This window comes from Lissotriton helveticus, chromosome 11, assembly GCF_964261635.1.
Source record: "Lissotriton helveticus chromosome 11, aLisHel1.1, whole genome shotgun sequence".
NCBI lineage: Eukaryota > Metazoa > Chordata > Amphibia > Caudata > Salamandridae > Lissotriton > Lissotriton helveticus.
This window is the reverse complement of record NC_136072.1, coordinates 582,881,922-582,900,931: the sequence shown is the minus strand read 5'-3', so window position 1 is coordinate 582,900,931 and position 19,010 is coordinate 582,881,922. Positions and strand designations below refer to the sequence as shown.

General features: G+C 43.2%; 1 protein-coding gene across 1 annotated transcript in view; it reads right to left on the bottom strand.

Moving 5' to 3' along the window:
- The window catches only part of DMTN (dematin actin binding protein), a 229,450-nt gene that overhangs the window by 124,784 nt on the left and 85,656 nt on the right, over positions 1 to 19,010 (bottom strand). Inside the window, exon 3 of the mRNA XM_078666358.1 lies at positions 8,863 to 8,918. Within this exon, the coding sequence (XP_078522484.1) occupies positions 8,863 to 8,880 (18 nt within the window). The 5' untranslated portion in view covers positions 8,881 to 8,918. The remainder of the gene's footprint in view (positions 1 to 8,862; positions 8,919 to 19,010) is intronic.

Here is a 19,010-nt window from a genome sequence, read left to right as displayed (position 1 = left end):
AGTGGAATCAAAACTAGGCGGCCATGTCATTTGGCAATAAAATGATTCTGCTTCAACAGGAGGGGATCCAAAGAAAAACGTTGTGCACCTAGACTGATCCATGAGGAGGGCTAGACTAAAGCACTGCAGAGGCCACACTCCACAGGTCACAGGTCAAACAGGATGGCAGCCCTGTTGGCCAGATCACTCTCTCATCTGCATGAAACAGCAGCCTGATAGCTGAAGGTGGTGAGACCAGCTACTCAGGAAGGCAGCACACCCATGGCTGCCTCCTAATGCTAGAACTCCAGGCAACTTTGAAACCGATGATTCATGATTGACCATCACACACCTGGATTGACACCCTAAAAACGTTGAGAGCCGCTGAGGGATGCACAATACCAGCCTCACCTGCCAGCTTGGCCTCATGGGCTTCCTCACCTTCTCCCTGGCCTCATGCACAGGTGTAAAGGGTCACTATTTTCCCACGGTACCAGACATTCCTGGTGTATCCAGACCTCTCAAACAGTATCTTGCTTCACCCTGGTGTCTGCATCCCAGAATGAAGTCTGGTCATCGTGAGATCTGGTATGGCAGGAGGATGTGTAGAATGTGCATCTTCAGCTCTAAAGATTGGATCCTCACCCTCTTGCACCAAGAGTAACCCCCATCAAGAGCAAATTCCACAGGGCTTGCAGTGTCCAAACTGCTGATCTTGGCCCCAGGTAGAGGTTGGTATACGGCGAGACTATGTACACCAGAAGTGCATGTCCGCTTCTAGCATCAACTGCAAGATTCTTTGTTTAATACAATGGGGAAATGAGCAGCTCACAAAATCAATGGTCAATATCTTTCCAAACCACCAGGCAGAGATTTTCCCTGACAATGTATCTTCCCCTTCATGAGGTAAGATTAAGAGAAGACTTCAGCACAAATGACAAAGAGTGGGCTATCCACGGTTCTGAAGTGCCATGGACTGACATTTTACTATTGACTTAACATTAGCCACCCAATGATTTCACATGCCCCCACTGTTGCCCATTATAGATTGGCCTCCAGGTTTCACCTTTCCAATTTTTGTTATAACTTTGGAACACATACTTTTTGATCATTCTGCCTTTCTTCTGTGTGCATAGTGTTTATTTTATTATCATTTGGTTTTACATTACGTTTAATATTACCTTCCTAAGAGAACTAGATCTGGACAGTCATTTGGATGCACATTGGTGATATAACTATGAAACTGTACCTGGTACCAACCATCTAACAACCTCATATAGAACTCATGTCTTGACTGCTCACCCATTGCTTGCCTTGATGATCAAGGAAGCTGTTGAATCCTATTGTGTAACCTCATACGTCTGAGAACTCAGACCTGCATATAGTAAGGAACATTTACAAGATCACCTCAGAAACTGTTTAGTGGTCCGTACTTGCTCCCAGAAGCAGTAAAAAGTTCTAAAGCAACTTATTTTCCAGGAAGTACAACATAATGGGCAAAGTAATGTTACTTGCTGGTTGTATAACACTCTTCTACCAATGGTAGGGCTTGCAGTTGTTTTGGATGGATAGGGACTACATTGATGTTTGAAACTTGTTTAAAAAAGACCAAGGTTTTGTTGGGCCCTAAAGTGTTTCCATCTGGCAGCTGGAATTACTGCAGACTGGCATCCCATTGGGCTTTGGGTGATTTTCCTCTTACTTTCAAATTCATGTAGTCTAGGATGCAGATGGATCTCCTCATCTCATTAAGTGTTGCGGTATGGTGTGAGGGTATTATAGTAACTAGCTTGAGAGGGAGGGTCAGAGCTTGAGAGCAAGTGTGCTAGCATGACATCTGTGAGCATGAGAGGACGTAGGAACATGAGAGGGAGTGTTTGAGGACAAGCAAAAGTGTGTGAGCACAAGGAAAGAGTGTAAATTGAGATAAATGCAAAAGAGTTCTGTTCCTTACTTGCCAATTGGGGAGCATAGCAGCATCTGGACGTCGATCAAGGTAAGAATTAAGACTAGCAAGTAAGAATAATTGTTACTTACCTGTAAACTGTGGTTCTCCAGTATTGGTGTCTTTCATAGATTCACATGCTTGAATATTCCCCGTCGTCGAAGTGGGAGCCCAACGGTAAATAAAATAGCAATATACTAATAATATATGTATATAAAAACATAATTACATACATTCCAAAACCATAAATACTTATAAGTACTAAGGTTAGCATTAACACATAGGAATACATAGAAGACAAGAAAACCTTTATAGCATATCCATGTCATTATGTTAATCCAAACTACAGCAAATCAGGCGCAAGCACCCCTCTAGAACCTTCTCTTCAGAGGCTCAGGCCCTCAGATTTTCTTAGCACAAGAGTGATAAAAAAGTCTAGGAGGAGAAGCGAGCCTCTGAGGGGAGGTGGGTGGGTCGCATGTGAATCTATGAAAGACACCAATACTGGAGAAGCCCCGTTTACAGGTAAGTAACAATTGTTCTTCTCCAGTATTGGGGTGTCTTTCATAGATTCACATGCTTGAATAGAATAGTGAGCAGTAATAGCTGGCCACAAGACAAAATAGCAGTGCATTAGCATGAAAATGCAATGAAATGACATAAGCTACCAGACCGATAATAGTAAAAAGACTGTACAGGCGGAGAGCAGGAAAGAGGCTCACCTTATTTAAAAAGATTACGAAGCACCGCTTGGCCCACTGCTGTATCAGCTTCGTTGATCGTCTCAAGGAAGTAGTGCTTCATGAAAGTGTGCCTGCTGGACCACGTGGCTGCTCGACATATTTGGTGAATCGTCACACCAGCAAACAGGGTAGTAGAGGATGACATCGTCCAGGTGGAATGAGCTCTCACTGTAGACTGAAGAGGCTTGCCAGCCTTCTGATGACAGAAGGAAATAGTGGAGGAAATCCAACGTGCAATAGTTGGCTTGGTAACAGTACGCCCCTTGCGCATTTGTCCATAAGCAACGAACAGTTGATCAGACCTACGAAAGGGCGCTGTCCTGTCGATGTAGAATTTAAGGCATCTTTTAACGCCCAAAGAATGCAAACGCTGCTCCGCTGGAGATTGGGGATTAGCAAAGAAAGTCTGTAAGAACACTGTTTCATTGAGGTGAAAATCAGTTGGCACCTTAGGCATGAATGCTGGGTTGGTGCGGAGTACAACACAGTCCGATTTGAATTGAAGGAAAGGAGGCTGAATGGTAAAGGCGTGGATATCACTCACGCGACGTGAGGAGGTCAAAGCAAGAAGAAGAGCTACTTTCAAGGTTCAAGAATTTCAAATCCGCTTTGTGGATTGGCTCAAAAGGCGCCTTCATCAATTGCGCCAAAACAACATTGAGATGCCAGGTAGGAGGAGGACACCGAATGGGCGGGAACATCCTGAACAGCCCCTTGAAAAACTGCCGAATGACTCTGGAAGAGTAGAGAGAGGAAGACCCATCCTGCCGGAAACAAGATATTGCCGCTAGTAAGACCTTCAAAGTGGAGTGGGAAAGTCCTGGTTGAGCCAAATGCAGCAAGAACGGTAGAAGCTGAGCAGGAGAGGAGTGCACAGGATGGATGTTGGCAGATGCACACCAGTGACAGAACCTTTTCCACTTTAGCTTGTAAGTCTTTACTGTGGCTGGAGCTATCGCATTGGCAAGAACCTCTCTACATGCTGGCGAAATGTTCAAGTGGGCAAATTCAAGGTGTTCAGGTTCTAGGCCGATAATTTGAGAGAGGAGGGGTCCGGATGACAGACCTGACCCTTGTCCATTGTGAGGAGATCCGCACGAGGACGAAGGCGGATGGGTTCGCACTGTGAGAGAAGCAGCAGTTCCGAGAACCACGCTTGTCGAGGCCATCTTGGATCTTGGATCCGCACCGCTGCCAGTGCCAAGTGTGAAAAGCCTTGGCATAAAAATTGACCAGGAATTGTCAATGACGGCTCAGATCTCAACCGTCGTGGGCACATGTATCGGCCTAATTGGGCAGCTGCGTAGGCTAGTTCCCCTCCTATCCCAATCTATGCTCCGTACGGTGGTCTCTGCCACCATTATATCACACCTGGACTATGGCAACGCCCTCTACTTGGGTTTGCCGAAAAATCTGACACACAGACTGCAAGTTGTCTTAAATGATGTTGCGCGTCTAATTTTTAGGCTTCCTAGATGCTCTCATGCTTCACCGTTATTGCTAAAACTCCATTGGCTCCCGGTGAAACAGAGGGTGGAATTTAAGAGTCTGTGTATTGCGCATAAGACGCTTTATGGACAGGCGCCTGCCTATATTAAGGAACGCCTGACTCCATATCTGCCTAAACGGACTCTTAGATCATCCGACGCCCAGCTGTTGGCCTGCCCCCGTTTTAAAATGGCAACTAAGGGTGGAAGAGCCTTTTCCATACAGACTCCACTGTTGTGGAATAAGCTGCCAGACTATCTTCGGAAAGAGACTAGCCTCTTATGCTTTAGGAAACAGCTAAAAACTCTTTTGTTTAGAGAAGCCTTTGGATCTATATAATCTATTGCTCTTTCCCTTCTTTCTGCGTGAGATTTCCTGGCTGCTCCTTTGGTCATAAGCGCCTTGAGACCTGTAGGTGAGATGGCGCTATATAACCTAAAGTAACAATAACAATAACAATCTGGGAGCGATCAGGAGAATGTGGCACGGCTGTCTCCGCATCTTCCACAACACTCAAGGAACCAGCGGAATCGGCGGAAAAGCGTAAGCGAATAGATAGCACCAGTCCATCAAAAGGGCATTCCTGCATGACCCTTGATGGGGAAGCAAACTTGCATAAGACTGGCATTTCCGGTTCACAGGGCTCGCAAAAAGATCCATGTCCGGGCGACCCCACAGCCGAAAGATAAAGTCCAGAGTCGGCTGTTGCAACTCCCACTCGTGGGTCAAGGACGTGGACCTGCTGAGGGAATCCGCTAGGATGTTGGAGATGCCTGGTAGGTGAACCGCTGTCAGAGTAATTTGGCGACAGAGTGCCCAGTCCCAGATGCTCTATGCCAGCTGACAAAGGAGCAGTGACTTGGTGCCACCCTGCGTGTTTACATAGTGCATATCTGTGGTATTGTCGCTTTGAATGAGCACTGATTCTCCCTGGAGAAGAAGATGGAAAGACTTGAGCGCCAGGAAAATGGCCATTAGTTTAAGTCTATTGATGTGCCAGGAACGTTGAGACAGGGTCCACTTGCCCTTTATGGATAGCTCCTGAAGATGTGCGCCCCAACCTTCCAGGGAGGCATCCGTGGTAAGGACGAGCTCCGGAGCGATGGTTAGGAAAGAAGTACCGGCAGCGATGTTTGACGGTTGAGCCCACCATTGGAGAGCGGATCTCATCCGAGCAGTCACCAGGGCCAGATCATTAAAAGAACCGGTGACCTGACGCCTCTGTTTGTCCATTTCCTCCTGAATTGGGCGACTCTTGAGCCTGCAATTTGGGATCAGGGAGATGCAGGAGGACGTCATCCCAAGAAAAGACTTCAATACACAAACTGAAACTGACCCTTTTGAACGGATGAGAGCCACTAGGCGTAGAATCCGCAGCTGACACTCGTGAGACACGAATGCCTTCGCCAGCGAAGTATTCAGAGTGGCAGCTCCGAAGGGCTTCGAGCTGCCCAGAATCTATCAGCCGTCGACGGAGCCATTGCCAATGGAGCACCCGCCGACGAAGAGGCTCTCTTCACAGTAATCGTCGACGAAGATTTCAATGTCGACGAGATTGCCTTCTTAGTCATCGACGATGAGATTGGGATCGTCGACTAGACAGATTTGTAGCTCACACACACCATCGTCGACACTGATGACGTCGACGCAGCCGCTGGCACAAGTCATAGTCACTGTCGTCGTCAGAGAGCTGGAGATGGCAGATTTCGTCGTCAGAACGATCATCGACGCTCCCGTCGACGATTTAGCATGTTTTTTAGTGGAAACATGCGTAGAAGGAGCCGTGGACGCATGAGAGTCAGATCTCGGGGGCGTAGGCGTAGCAGGAGGAGGTGGAGACACAGCAGGAGCCTTCTGAAGTTGAAGTTTCTTCTTTTTCAGGAAAGGAGAAGGCAAATCCTGCACACTGCTACATTTAGAAATGGCTCTAGACACACGTGACGCAAGGCTTTCCGGCAACCACAGGAGGAGACGCCCTTCCCTGTCCTTATGGGTCTTGGTGGAGAAAGTCCTGCAAATTGTACATTTTCCTACCTCATGCTCTGGATAGAGGCAGTAAATACACTTCTTGTGAGGGTCCTCTGAGAAGAGCTGCAATTTCCCACAAAAAGCACATGGTCGAAACAAAGACTTCTTACTTGAAGACATCCCAGAAAAAGAAAAAAAAAATGTAGAAATCTTGAAAGAAGTTGAAAACCGAGCAGAGCTCAGGGAGACTCCCTTCACACGACGTGCTGTAGAAAATCAGAGGGCCTGAGCCTCTGAGGAGAAGGTTCTAGAGGGGTGCTTGCGCCTGATTGGCTGTAGTTTGGACTAACATAATGACAAGGATATGCTATAAAGGTTTTCTTGTCTTCTATGTATTCCTATGTGTTAATGCTAACCTTAGTACTTATAAGTATTTATGGTTTTGGAATGTATGTAATTATGTTTTTATATACATATATTATTGGTTTATTGCTATTTTATTTACCGTGGGGCTCCCACTTCGACGACGGGGAATATTCAAGCATGTGAATCCACGAAAGACACCCCAATACTGGAGAACTTTAGTTATATGCTGCAGAAAAAAATCAAGTTGCAGAAGTACATTCTGCTTATAGTTATGTAAGTATTTAACTTTTTCCGGCACCACTTCAAAAGTTATCAGCCGCCACTGGTCAAAATTTTTGTGAAAAATAGCCATGAGTGTTTAGACTGAGAACCCCTACTCTTGACAACACTGTAGACTAAAGAAGTACATTTAATTGACGGGGTGCACCCGTTTCTAGTTGTACTCCAAATTGACAGAGCAAAGAAATGAGACCCAGTCAGATAACCATTTGGTGGAAATGGACGTCACACGATTGTAACTCGGATTTCAAATTTTCATTGCATTAAATTTAGGCACCGGACCACATCTCCTCGTAATGTTTGCCTTTATGCTCCTTTATGGGTTAGCTGTGGTTTGGGTTGATGTGGAGGGGCCCATGTTTGTGATTCAGGCCCCTCTCTAGCTAGGGTTTAGAGAGGCCCTTTGTGCGGGTGCACTGGAGGCCTCCTCACTGCTCAGGAGGAATTCATTAAAAGTCCACCGGGTCATTTCCCCTCGTGAGAAGTGCAGAGACCATCTCGAGCGCAGAGGGGCCTTCCAGCCCTCCACAGGGACGGGGAGAAAGTCTTAGTTACAGGGCGTAGTGAGGGGGGAGGGTAAATTACTAAAGGGGGCGAGAGGAGAGTAGTTAAATAATATGGTATGTAAGCCAAAGACGGAGGGAAGTTCAGCGAGGAGAGGTTTATCACAGAGAGGGAGAATGGAGAGCTGCTTTCTAAAGAGTGGGTGGCAAATATTCAGTCAAGAAATGTATAAGAAGAGATATGGGAAGAGGTAAATTGAGTATGTTTCTTTAAGAGAGTTTGTAAGAAGTGAAACGTTTACCTTAGTGGGGTAGGGAAGAGAAGAACAGTTTTGTGATAAAAAGGGAATTGTGGACAGGAAACATTTTAGGGGAGAAGGAGGCAGGGGCTTAGATACCACTGGTGCAGGAGGTGCAGTCGCACAGGAGCCCGCTGCACTCTCATATTTGGTGTATTTTACTACCTCAACTGCACAGGGGACATTTCCTTGTTTCTGTCAGGGCATCCTTGTGATGCTCTTGGAAGGAGGGTGGAGAGAGGAGAAGCCTAGTTAACAGGAAGCTTTGGGGACAGGATAAAAATGCATGGAAGAGGAGGAGTGGGGGAGAAGTGCAAAGAAAAGTACAAGAGAGGGTGGTCGATTGGAAAAGGGTTTAGACAGAAGATGTGAGAGAGGAGAAACATTTAGTTCCGAGACAAAGGAAAGGAGATGAGCAACGTCCAATACCCACTGGGTTAACCACTAACCTTGGTTTCAGACTCACGTGCTACTCACTGTAACGAGCTTCAATGCTCCATCACGAGTAGTAAGTGCTATAGAAATTACAATGATATAAATATAATACTATAGGGGGAGAGAGGCAGAAGAAGAGTGAAGTTTTAGAAAAGAGAGGTGCTGAGAACATAGACCTTTAGTAGTAAGAGCTCAACTTTAGAAGCAGGGACCTCATTGACAGCAAAATACACACCAAAGAGCGTCTCACACTTGGGTGCCAGCCCGCTTCTGTGGGAGCAATAATTGTGGTACCAGTCAACCCCTTACAACTGTGTGATCTTGCACTTTCTTTTCTAAAGCAAAGAACATATGCCATGGTGTGGGAGGGCATGAGGCTTGAATTTGAGGTGTTTAGGTCTTCCCTTTGGCTTCTAGACACTTGAGATGGAACTCTGTAACGGAGTGCTTGGGTTGTAAAACATTAAGCTCTCGTCAGGAGCCCACTGTAGCTTGCAGTAGACATTGCGCCTGCCATACTGCCAATGATAGTAACAACACAACTACTAACCATCACAATCCTACGAGTGTGACAATTAGGACTATTTCAGGCCTACAAAGCTATAAGAATGGCTTGGGTGGTATGAAGTAGTAATTTTTAATGTATGTTAAAGTAATAACGAACTGTTGTTGTGGTCATCTCTAAATTAGCCAGACAGCACCCCCTTCTGGCAGACTGTCACAAGAAACGGTGTAGACAATTAAGTGCCAGTGTCCAGCACCGGAAACCATCGGAAACCACCGGCTCAAATTAAGCACTGTTCACACTCCAATAGATAGCAAGCATTGGAAATGACATGGGACTTTTCAAAGCTCACCTTATGTAGCTTTTCCATTCAGTTTTTCTGTCCAGGCCACGGTCGTTCGCCAGATTCTGAAATGAGAGAGTGAATGACAGGGTCAGCTCATGTCATACAAATAGCTCCATGGGTCCTGCTATGTTTTACTTTAGAAAATGAAAGACCAGGGCTCATCTCACTAACGAATAGCAGGTCAGAGTGGGGACACTTGCACATTCATCCCACCAGAGGACCTCAGCCCACCACGGCAGGGGACCAGGGCCCGAGGCTCCTAGTGGTTCACAGGCTCAGAAACATAAAGGATGCCAAGCCTGAAGCCACTAGCGAACCACAGACCCTGACCCCTATAGAATCCGATCACTGAACTCCTACAGTGCCAAAGACACACCACCCCCATGCACCCCATTGTATCCTTATGTCCCCAGTGACTAGATGACCCTGACACTGGTACTCTATGAGACCGTAGCCTTACATCCATCTAATTATATACCAGGCTCACAACCTCTAGAGGTTGCTGTGTCTAGATTTCCATGGAGACCTCCAAACCGAGAACCTCAAAGGAACCCATGGCCCACATCTCTCAGGTAATCAAGGCATGCAGAAACCGGGTACTCAATGTTCTCAGACACCCACTCCTTCTTCCATTTCTCTCCTGTTCCATCCCTGTCCACCTGTTACTCAGATGCCTAAGAGCTACCCACAACACACTCCTATTCCATCCACTACTATACTAAGTTTTTTTTGGAGACTGCTGTCTCAACAAAACTCTGTTTCATTCGCTCTATCTTGCTCCCTACTTTTCACTCTACTTACTCCTCATTTACACATCCTCATAGTGTTTTAGGTGACCTATCACTGCTTTAATTGGAAATGTAAAAGTACAAGGGGGCGCTTTCTTCTTGTGCAGGTCCTTGCTTGTGCCGCTGGATTGCCTACAGAGGGGACTCAAATCCCCACAAGTCATCAGTCTCCCAAGAGTGGGGAAGAGCTGCCAACGTGCTCAAAAGCCTCCAGTTATCCTGCGGCACAGGACGCTTTCTTCTTGTGCCGGTTCCTGCTTGTGCCACCAGTATTGCCTACAGTGGGGACTCCAATCCCCACAAGTCATCAGTCTCCCTGGAGGGGGGGGAGCTGCCAACGTGCTCAAAAGCGCTCCAGTTATCCCGCGGCGCGGGACGTGCCCGGGCAAAGCCCGGGCCTGTCCTGCGCCCGTCATCGACAGGAAGAGCCAGGGCAGGGCCATTCCCATTGGCTTTTGGTTTCCATCTCCAAGTTGGGACTTATCGGGACTACAGACTCGAATACAACATAAAATCTGTGAGTTAAAAAACATAATACTTGTTGCTGCCTTGATTGCTATCTTGAGAGACGTTATTGAATGTGGTGGTCAAACACAGATGTTAACAGGATAGCACGGAGTCACAGAGTGAGGTAAGTCTGCTCCATAGTTATTTTGTTGACTCTGAATAGGGGTAACATATGCCAAATAAGATGGGTCGGATAAAGTTGGGGACCACAAAGCCAACAACAACGGAACCACTAAGTACACCTAAGCGCAATACCACCATTGATAACTACCTGGCCCGCGCTGTTAGAGCTCTAACTAAGGAAATTGACTTGACAGAGCGGCACCTGTCTGTCACCTCACTTGGTCAAGATGGGGGTGGGGGGTGGGGGGGTCAGAGCAAGTTGGTGTGCCGAAAGCACAACTTTTGTGTACAATTCTGTAGGCCTAAGTAATGACCAAATTGATCAAACAAGAGGCATTAGTGTACACATTTGCCAGACTTCTACTATGACTGATTTTGAACAGGGATTGATACATACTACCCCGGAACCAACAACATCAAGGGCTACAAAAGCGTTGAATATGGTTCACCAACCAGCAGCAAAACGGAAGAGAAAGTCTCCTGTTGACTCCCGAACCCCAGAAGAATTCTTACTACCAGGAAGGGGCTCTGAAGAACGCAATTATATGGACTCTCATTTTTGGACACCATTTTGGAATAAACTACTGTTATTAGTAATCTAGTAAATCCACTTAAAGAAAGGCTATGTAGGGTGCAGGAGGAATTGAAAAAAGGCAACGTGGGGACCTGAGTGCAACAGGTTGAGAACTTTCAACAAATATGACGTGATAGGATTAAGATCACAAGTGGCCAGCCTCCTAACACTGCGGGCCTAACTTGCTCCAAATCAGATGTGATCCCAAGCAGAGACATACTAGAGTGTAGTAGTACTACTCCTAGGAGTGAGAGTAGGGCAGAATATGAAAGAGGCCCTAACCAACATCCCCATAATATCGATAATAGTCTGTCCCCACAAGATATAGTTACCATCAATTTGCCACCCGCTAGCTGTCCATATATAGTTGTTCTAGTCAATGTCCCTTCCCTAAGATCAGGGACCAGGGAAACTACTGAAAGTCTGATGAATAAGGTAGTTCATTGGCTTAGTAACAGACAGTAATTTTCACCCAGTAGAGCACATGAAATCTTGCTCACAAGGAGAGTGGGGTGGATTGGGCCTTTGGAAAAAACTCATGGAGGTGACTGTGCCATAATCCATTTTAAATACCCTAGAATTGCCGAAGGTATCCTAAAAAATATAGCGGTCTTACCTGTTGAGCTATTAGACATGAGTATATTCCCACTGGGTTTTTTCTACCGCCACTTGAGGGGCATAAATCAATGCCATAATGGCGTACCGAATTTTCAAATCGAGAGATTTATTCGAAGTCTGTACACACCCCGTGCCCCGGCATTTGCAATGCCCAATAGATATGAAGTACTGAGTAGATTAGATGACAACGAATGGCTCAGTACTGAGCCAGGTTGTGCTGGGGATTATAGGGAACATCAGTTTGTGTCTGATAAAGACATCTCCATGGGCAACCAGACAAAGCACCAATCCAAGATGGTACATACACTTATACCTACTGTGCAGGAATACACTATACAGGAGATGGTAGTAGCCAATAATGTTATAACACCCAGTGTTGATCATTTTAGTGCCCCTGAAAGTTTATTAACGACCATCCAGGCAGAGAGTCCCCATATAGAGAGGTGTGGGTTTGCTACCTGGAACGTGAACGGGCTAGCAAGCAAGGTCTCAATAACTGACTGGGTTAATTTAATCTTTAGCTATGACATCCTATGTCTATAAGAGACCTGATGTGTTAGCCCGATTCACGTGGGAGGGCATTCCTCTCATTTCCTAGCAGCTATAAGATCTTTTTTTTTTTTAATTATTTTTATTGAAGTTGTATTCAGATTATATACAGCATACATAAAAAATAAGAAAACACAGAAAAATAACAATTACATTTAGTTTCAACTTAACGTAATGTTAAACCAATTTACTCAAAATAACATCCCCAAATTTGATCGAATTTTCTAATACCCCCAACTCTTTGAGCATATAAAAGTTCGCTTTTCCTGACCCTTTTCATTTTTTCCAACCATTCCTGCAGCGTCGGGATATAGGTTGAAAGCCAATTCTGCAGTAATAAAGATCTAGCCACAGCCATTATAATATAAATCAATTTTGCCAGGTGACTGGAAAATATACAATCAGGGTCATATCCAAATAATAACATTGTTGCATTGCATGGGACAGATAACAAACAATAAGTCTTTAAAAAACCAATAATTTCTTCCCAGAAATGCTTAATTTTAGGACAAGACATAATAATGTGAGACCAATTGGCTTGTTCACAATTGCAATGTCTGAAACAAAAAGCAGACGCATTGTTATACATTTTAGCAATTATTACTGGTGTACGATATAATAGCCACTTGCTAAAATACAGCATTCGGCGCCAGTTGGCACCACGCAGTACGCAGAAATTAAATTGATTAATGGTTTTCCAGATTTCCGGTGACAATATAACATTTTCTTGAGTGTACCATTTACGGATAACTTTAGCAGTCAACTCTACCTCCCGACTTTGTGTCAGACACTGTTTCCATACTCCTGGTTTCTTCTCCAAATTATTAATAAAAAGATCTAAAACAAGAGTAGAAGTATGATTCGCAATGGTACCGGGATCTAATTGCGCCAACATAGGATAAATTAAATTAGAGTAGGAACCAATTAGCAAAAAATTGCCACCAATTCGAGCTGACATCTCAGTAACTGAGAGCCAAGTCCCGCTTACCAAAAAGTCAGATAATGTTTTAAACCCAGCCCTACCCCAATTTTTTATTACAATGGGATTGACTTTAATCTTTAAAAAAGAAAACACTCCAATTAAGGGAGTTAGTAAATGAAAATGTGGAAGTGAATATCTCTTAAGCATTGCATTACGTCGTTTAAAAAACCAATTTAGGATTTTATACCGCACAAATTTGGGGGATTTCAATACAAACAACGGCGATGGTATTTGTATTTCTGAGCATATCAAATCAAAAATTTTTTTTATAAAACAACTAGTTACTGCATTCCTGTTCTTAAATCTCTCTAAGTACTGTGCAAAGTAAGCAAAATAATAATCTTTCAAATTTGGTAAAGAAAGACCGCCATAGTTAGTTTCTGCAGTTAATGTCCGTATATCTAATCTAGGTGTTTTTTTTGCCCAAATAAATTTAGAGAACATAGATTCTATTTTGGAAAAAAAAGTACCCGACAAATAGACTGGAATTGATGCAAAACAAAAAATTGAAAAGAGGAAGGATTGACATTTTAATTAAATTGATGCGTCCGAGAATAGTTAAAGGCAGAGGATCCCAGCGAGTGAACATTGATTGGACTTTTTTAATTAATGGAACAAAATTAAGTGTATATAAATCCAAAATATTTGAAGAGAACAAAATTCCTAGATATCTTTTAGGTTTTAAATTAATGCAGCCTTGTAAATCTTTATGTAAAACTGGGTTCCCACCCCCACAAACCAATATTTCTGTCTTTTTTTTATTAATTCGATAACCTCCTAGAGATTCAAACTCTTCAAAAATTTGAAAAATATAGGTCTGTGATTCCAAATCAGGTTTAATAAGTAGCATAATATCATCTGCGTAAAGTTTAATTTTGGCCATTGAGGTAACTGGAGGTTTGATCTGAAAACAATTCCTGATAGCAATAGTTAATGGTTCGATAAAAAAGGCAAAAAGAATAGGTGATAAAGGGCAGCCTTGCCTAGTGCCACGTTGAACTAAAATTGAGCCTGCTAATGACTTGTTAACAATTATGTTTGCTCTAGCGCCTACATACAAATTCTTTATCAAATTAATGATGCGTTGGGAAATGGCAAACTTAGATAAAATAATGAAAAGGGTGTCCCATACCACCAAATCAAAAGCTTTTTCTGCATCTAAAAGTAAGACCAAGGCCTGTATCCCACGTGCTTCAAAATAATCTAATGCTTCAACTAAAAAATGTGTGTTAGTAAATAATTGTCTGCCTCTTATAAAGCCATTTTGATCTGGATGGATCAAATCCACCGCCTGATCATTAAGACGTAATGATAACATCTTAGTAGTTATTTTATAATCGGAGTTTAATAAAGTAATTGGCCTGTATGAATTCGGATCTTTGGATTCTTTCCCTTTTTTTAAAAAGCTAATGACTGTACCTTCATGGAAGCTATAAGATCACAAGTTGGACGAGCAAAGGGGGGTTTACAAATACTCATCTCCAATAAACTCTCTGTCAACGTTAAAAAGGCAGCAACCGTGGGTCCCCATGCACAACTGTCGTGGTTAAGTAAAAAAGGGGGCAAAAGACCTAATAATTGTAAATTTCTACAATAATGTTTTCGATTCTTCACAAGGTAATGTGGTAGCAGCTCTCGATCAGGGCTTAGAAACTTTTTTATCCCCAGTTAATACGGAGTATATTCTAATTAGGGCAAGCAATTTTAATTTACAGGCATTTAGAGCACCCAACCAGAAGCCTTGTGGTCATAAAAAGAAGGAGAGGAAAATTATCACTTTTGTTATAATGATTATGGAGAAGCACTTAATCAGATGATTGCCAAATATGATTTTCAGCATCTTAGGAGGGACTGTGGCCCAAAAGGGGCCTTAGACCCAACATTTAACGGAAGAAATATATACTCTACTATAAATCGGATCACTGAAAGAATATCGACTACCAAAATATCGACTACCCAAAATATCGAGGAAAAAATATCTACAGCAAAAATATCGAGTTTGTATGTACAAACAGGTAAGTACAAAAATATCGAGTACAAAATATCGTTTACAAAAATATAGTTGTAAAAAATATCGTATTTACTAAAAACAGTGTTAAATTAAATTAATATTAATAATTAATTACTAAAATATACTTAAAATTACTTAAATTAACTTATAATAATTAAATAATTAATGAAAGTTAAATAAATATTTTTTTATTTCATATTTATTAAACATATATATATAGTAATAAAATATAATAAAATAATACCCAAAAACTGAAAACTGACCCTGAACCCTAAAAATACCCCTTTACCCAAAAACTGAAAACTGACCCTGAACCCTAAAAATACCCCTTTACCCAAAAACTGAAAACTGACCCTGAACCCAAAAAATACCCCTTTACCCAAAAACTGAAAACTGACCCTGAATCCTAAAAATACCCCTTTGCCCAAAAACTGAAAACTGACCCTGAACCCTAAAAAATACCCCTTTACCCAAAAACCCAAAACTGACCCTGAACCCTAAAAATACCCCTTTACCCAAAAACCCAAAACTGACCCTGAACCCTAAAAATACCCCTTTACCCAAAAACCCAAAACTGACCCTGAACCTTAAAAATAAAAACGATATTACTTCACTTACCTTAAAAACGATATTACTTCACTTACCTTAAAAACGATATTTTGGCTGTCGATATTCTGTCCTGTAGATATTTTCTCCAAACGATATTTTGGAGTCGATATTATGTCCAAACGATATTATGTAGTCGATATTATGTCTGTGCACCCTATAAATCATGTATTATTATCTGTATCTGCTATTTGTTTGTGTGGCAATCTTACTGTTGTACCCTCTTTATTCAATTACCATAATTTGCTAAAACTATTTTTTTACTTTTGGGAAAAAAGGAATGTTGTATTAGATCTAGCAAATCATATAAACCTGGTGGGGAAAAATGGTGTCAGAATTAAATGGTCGGGTGTGGACCCATGTTTGATAATGAGGAAAATAGTCGTTTCTAACCAAAGGAAAATTACATACTGTCTCCAGGAAGAAATCACCCCACTGTTAATAGTAGAGAATTTGTGCACCATTACAAAATCGATCAAATCAATTTTAACAAAGATCCCGGTCCTTCATGTAATAAAAAGAAAGGGTGGTATGACGGTGCCTGCACTACAGCCCTACGGGGCTTAATGCATGCCCTGTCTAAATAACCACGAGATTTATTAACTATTCACATTTTACAGAGTGAGTATCAGATAGTTCTATCCGCCCTGCAAAAAATACTTACAGATGAAGCATGGGAAAATGTGGTTATTGCTGCAAAAAACAAGAACAATCAACTTTTCTGGGATACGACAAATGCCCCTTTTCTGAAGAGTGATAACACCTCCGAATTGTGTTCCTTTGTCTCCTCAGATAAATGGGTGAATCACTTCTCAGCAATTTTTAATAGTAATGGGGTGATGATGACGGTGCAGGAAGGATCGTCAGGAGAGGGAAGAAATCTCCCCCTAAACATCACTAATGAGGAAGTCATCCAGGCAATCCATGCTAGTGCCGGGGGGTCGGGCCCCAGGGCCGGATGGTGTCCCATGTTGACGTATTTAAATCAGCCCCCATCTTATGGGGACCCATCCTCAATAGAGTGTTTAATATAGTTGCTGTAGACACAATTCCCAAGTCATGGAGAGAATCGACCATTATACCCATATCTAAACAAGCATTGGCATAGCCAATAGGTCTCGCTTTTGGGACCTTATAAGTATTTAGTTATGCAGCACAATATCCTTGGTGCAACAACATTAACTGTTGCATGGTTAAACACTTATAAGGTCCCAAAGGCGAGACGTATTTTCTATGCCAATGCTTGTTGCGTTTAGCAGCCTGCGTGTGTTTATCTTTGTGCTGGGGAGTGCATGAGTATGTCTGTATGACTGTCTTTGTGTGCGTGCCTGCGACTGTATGTGTGTATGTATGTTAGCTTGCATGTCTGAGCTCGTGTTTAAGGGTATGTGCTCACGAATTATTTGAAAGCCTGTGAAGGTATACGGCCCAGGGGTTGGCAAAGCCTGAAGCTGGGTGCTATAGAGTGCTTTTGAACTCTGAAGCGTTTGCTGCTGTATACCCAGCCTCACCACTTCCAAAATCCACCAGCCACCACTGCCACAACCCCTGGCATTCAGCCCTTCATTGAGGAGTGAGGCTTCTTGGAGGGCAGTGTGTTGGGGTGTGAGTGATGTAACACGCCCAACGGATCCACAGATGGACATAAAGTATACTCGGGTACTGTTCTGGGCAGATCCAGTTAGAGACGCTAATGTAACTAGTCCTGAAAGGTGCAAGTAAACTATTGTATGCCACTTGTGTACTGGACCAGCATATTAAACATGAAAGTATAAAAAGTGCTTTCCTGGTCATTGGGTGGGTGCTGTAGAGCATGTATATGCTTGTTGGCCTCCTCAGCACTTTTGATGTTCCCGTGATCTTTCGCTAACCTATCTCGGAGCCTTGATACTGCTGCTAGTCCTATGCCACAGCTGTCATGGTAAAGGCACACAGAGCTTGTTTGCACTTGGGTTTATGTACTAGAAGCATTATCATTAAAAAAACAAGCACTGGCAAAGTCAATGGCCTTAGGAATTTAGTGAAAGTGCCATTTTTTTATTGCAAGCCTAGACCATAAAAAGAAAATAAAAACAAAAAAAAGGCCACGACCTAAATGTTGTGGCCAAATGTTTGAAATAAAAAATTCTAATTGAAACAATATTCACTTTTATGGCTATTTACATTTTCATGCTTTTAACTAAAAGCGCACAAATTTTATTGGGAGTATTGTGTTTTGAATGTGAGAAGGTTAAATCACAACCTAACTAAGCACACCTTGTTTGAAGTTACAATACTACACTGAAACCTAAACATTGTATAAACGCAACTCCAACAAACACTGGCAAAGTCACTAGGTCTCACCTTTGTGACTTATTGGCTTTGGAAACGATTGAATACCACACTGTGCAGCATCATTGAAGCTGTGCAGCATGGCTGAAGTAAAACAAAAAAACTTTTACACAGCCTTCTGCATCCTCTCTACAAAAAGAGGAGTCAGATGTATTTATTTTTAGTTACTGTAGCAATTCTAATCAATAACTAAAAACAAAAGAGTTTTTTTAAGTGGGTGTAAATGGAGTGGAGCAACAGGAGCATAAGTAATGGGGTGAAGCAACAGGGGGATCAGATGCAATATGGGGGCTGGTGAGGTCACGGAAGCAACATGGGCAGGGCAGAGGAGCACGGAAGTAGCACAGGAAAGGCGGGGGACATGGATTCAACGAGTGGAGGGTGGGACACAGGGAAGAAACACACGGGGGCAGGGGGTACAGAACGACAGGGGAGGGTGGAAGCAACATGGAGAAGTATATGGGCAAGCGCAACATGGAAGGGGGTGGGGAGGCGCACACAGGAACAAGCAGCAGCATGAGAGGAGAGATACACAACGGAGAATGCTAAAACAAGGAAGAATGCAGGCTTTCTGCAGCGGATAGCTGGAAGGAAAGCCACATACTATAAATAACATACTACAAATTAAATCAAAATATCAAGCAATCAGTGTCTTCAGTTCCCAAGCTCACAAAAACAAGCATTGGACGCGCGGCCGTGAAAGTGACGCGGCCGCGAAAGTGAAACTGGAATTCAGAACAAGCAGTAAATGCAACAGGGTCCTCTCCATTCACCCCCTTTGATCGGTGTCTTTATTTTCCTGTGGCAGTCATGTAAATAAACAAGTGATTGTAAATAGAGCTGAGGCTTGTTTCTGTGAAGCACCCAGCATGAGGAGCCGGTGGGTGGAACTTCAGCAGGTCGCAGATTCCATGACTAGGCTGCGATGCCCAGATTGGGTGGCCAGCGCGCGCTGTGCTTGAGGCTTCTCATAACATGGACCGTGCAGTGCCCCAAGCTGCACATCCGACATTGTGCGTTTCATTAAATGGCCAATCCCTGCATGTTGGTTTTACTGTGTTGTGT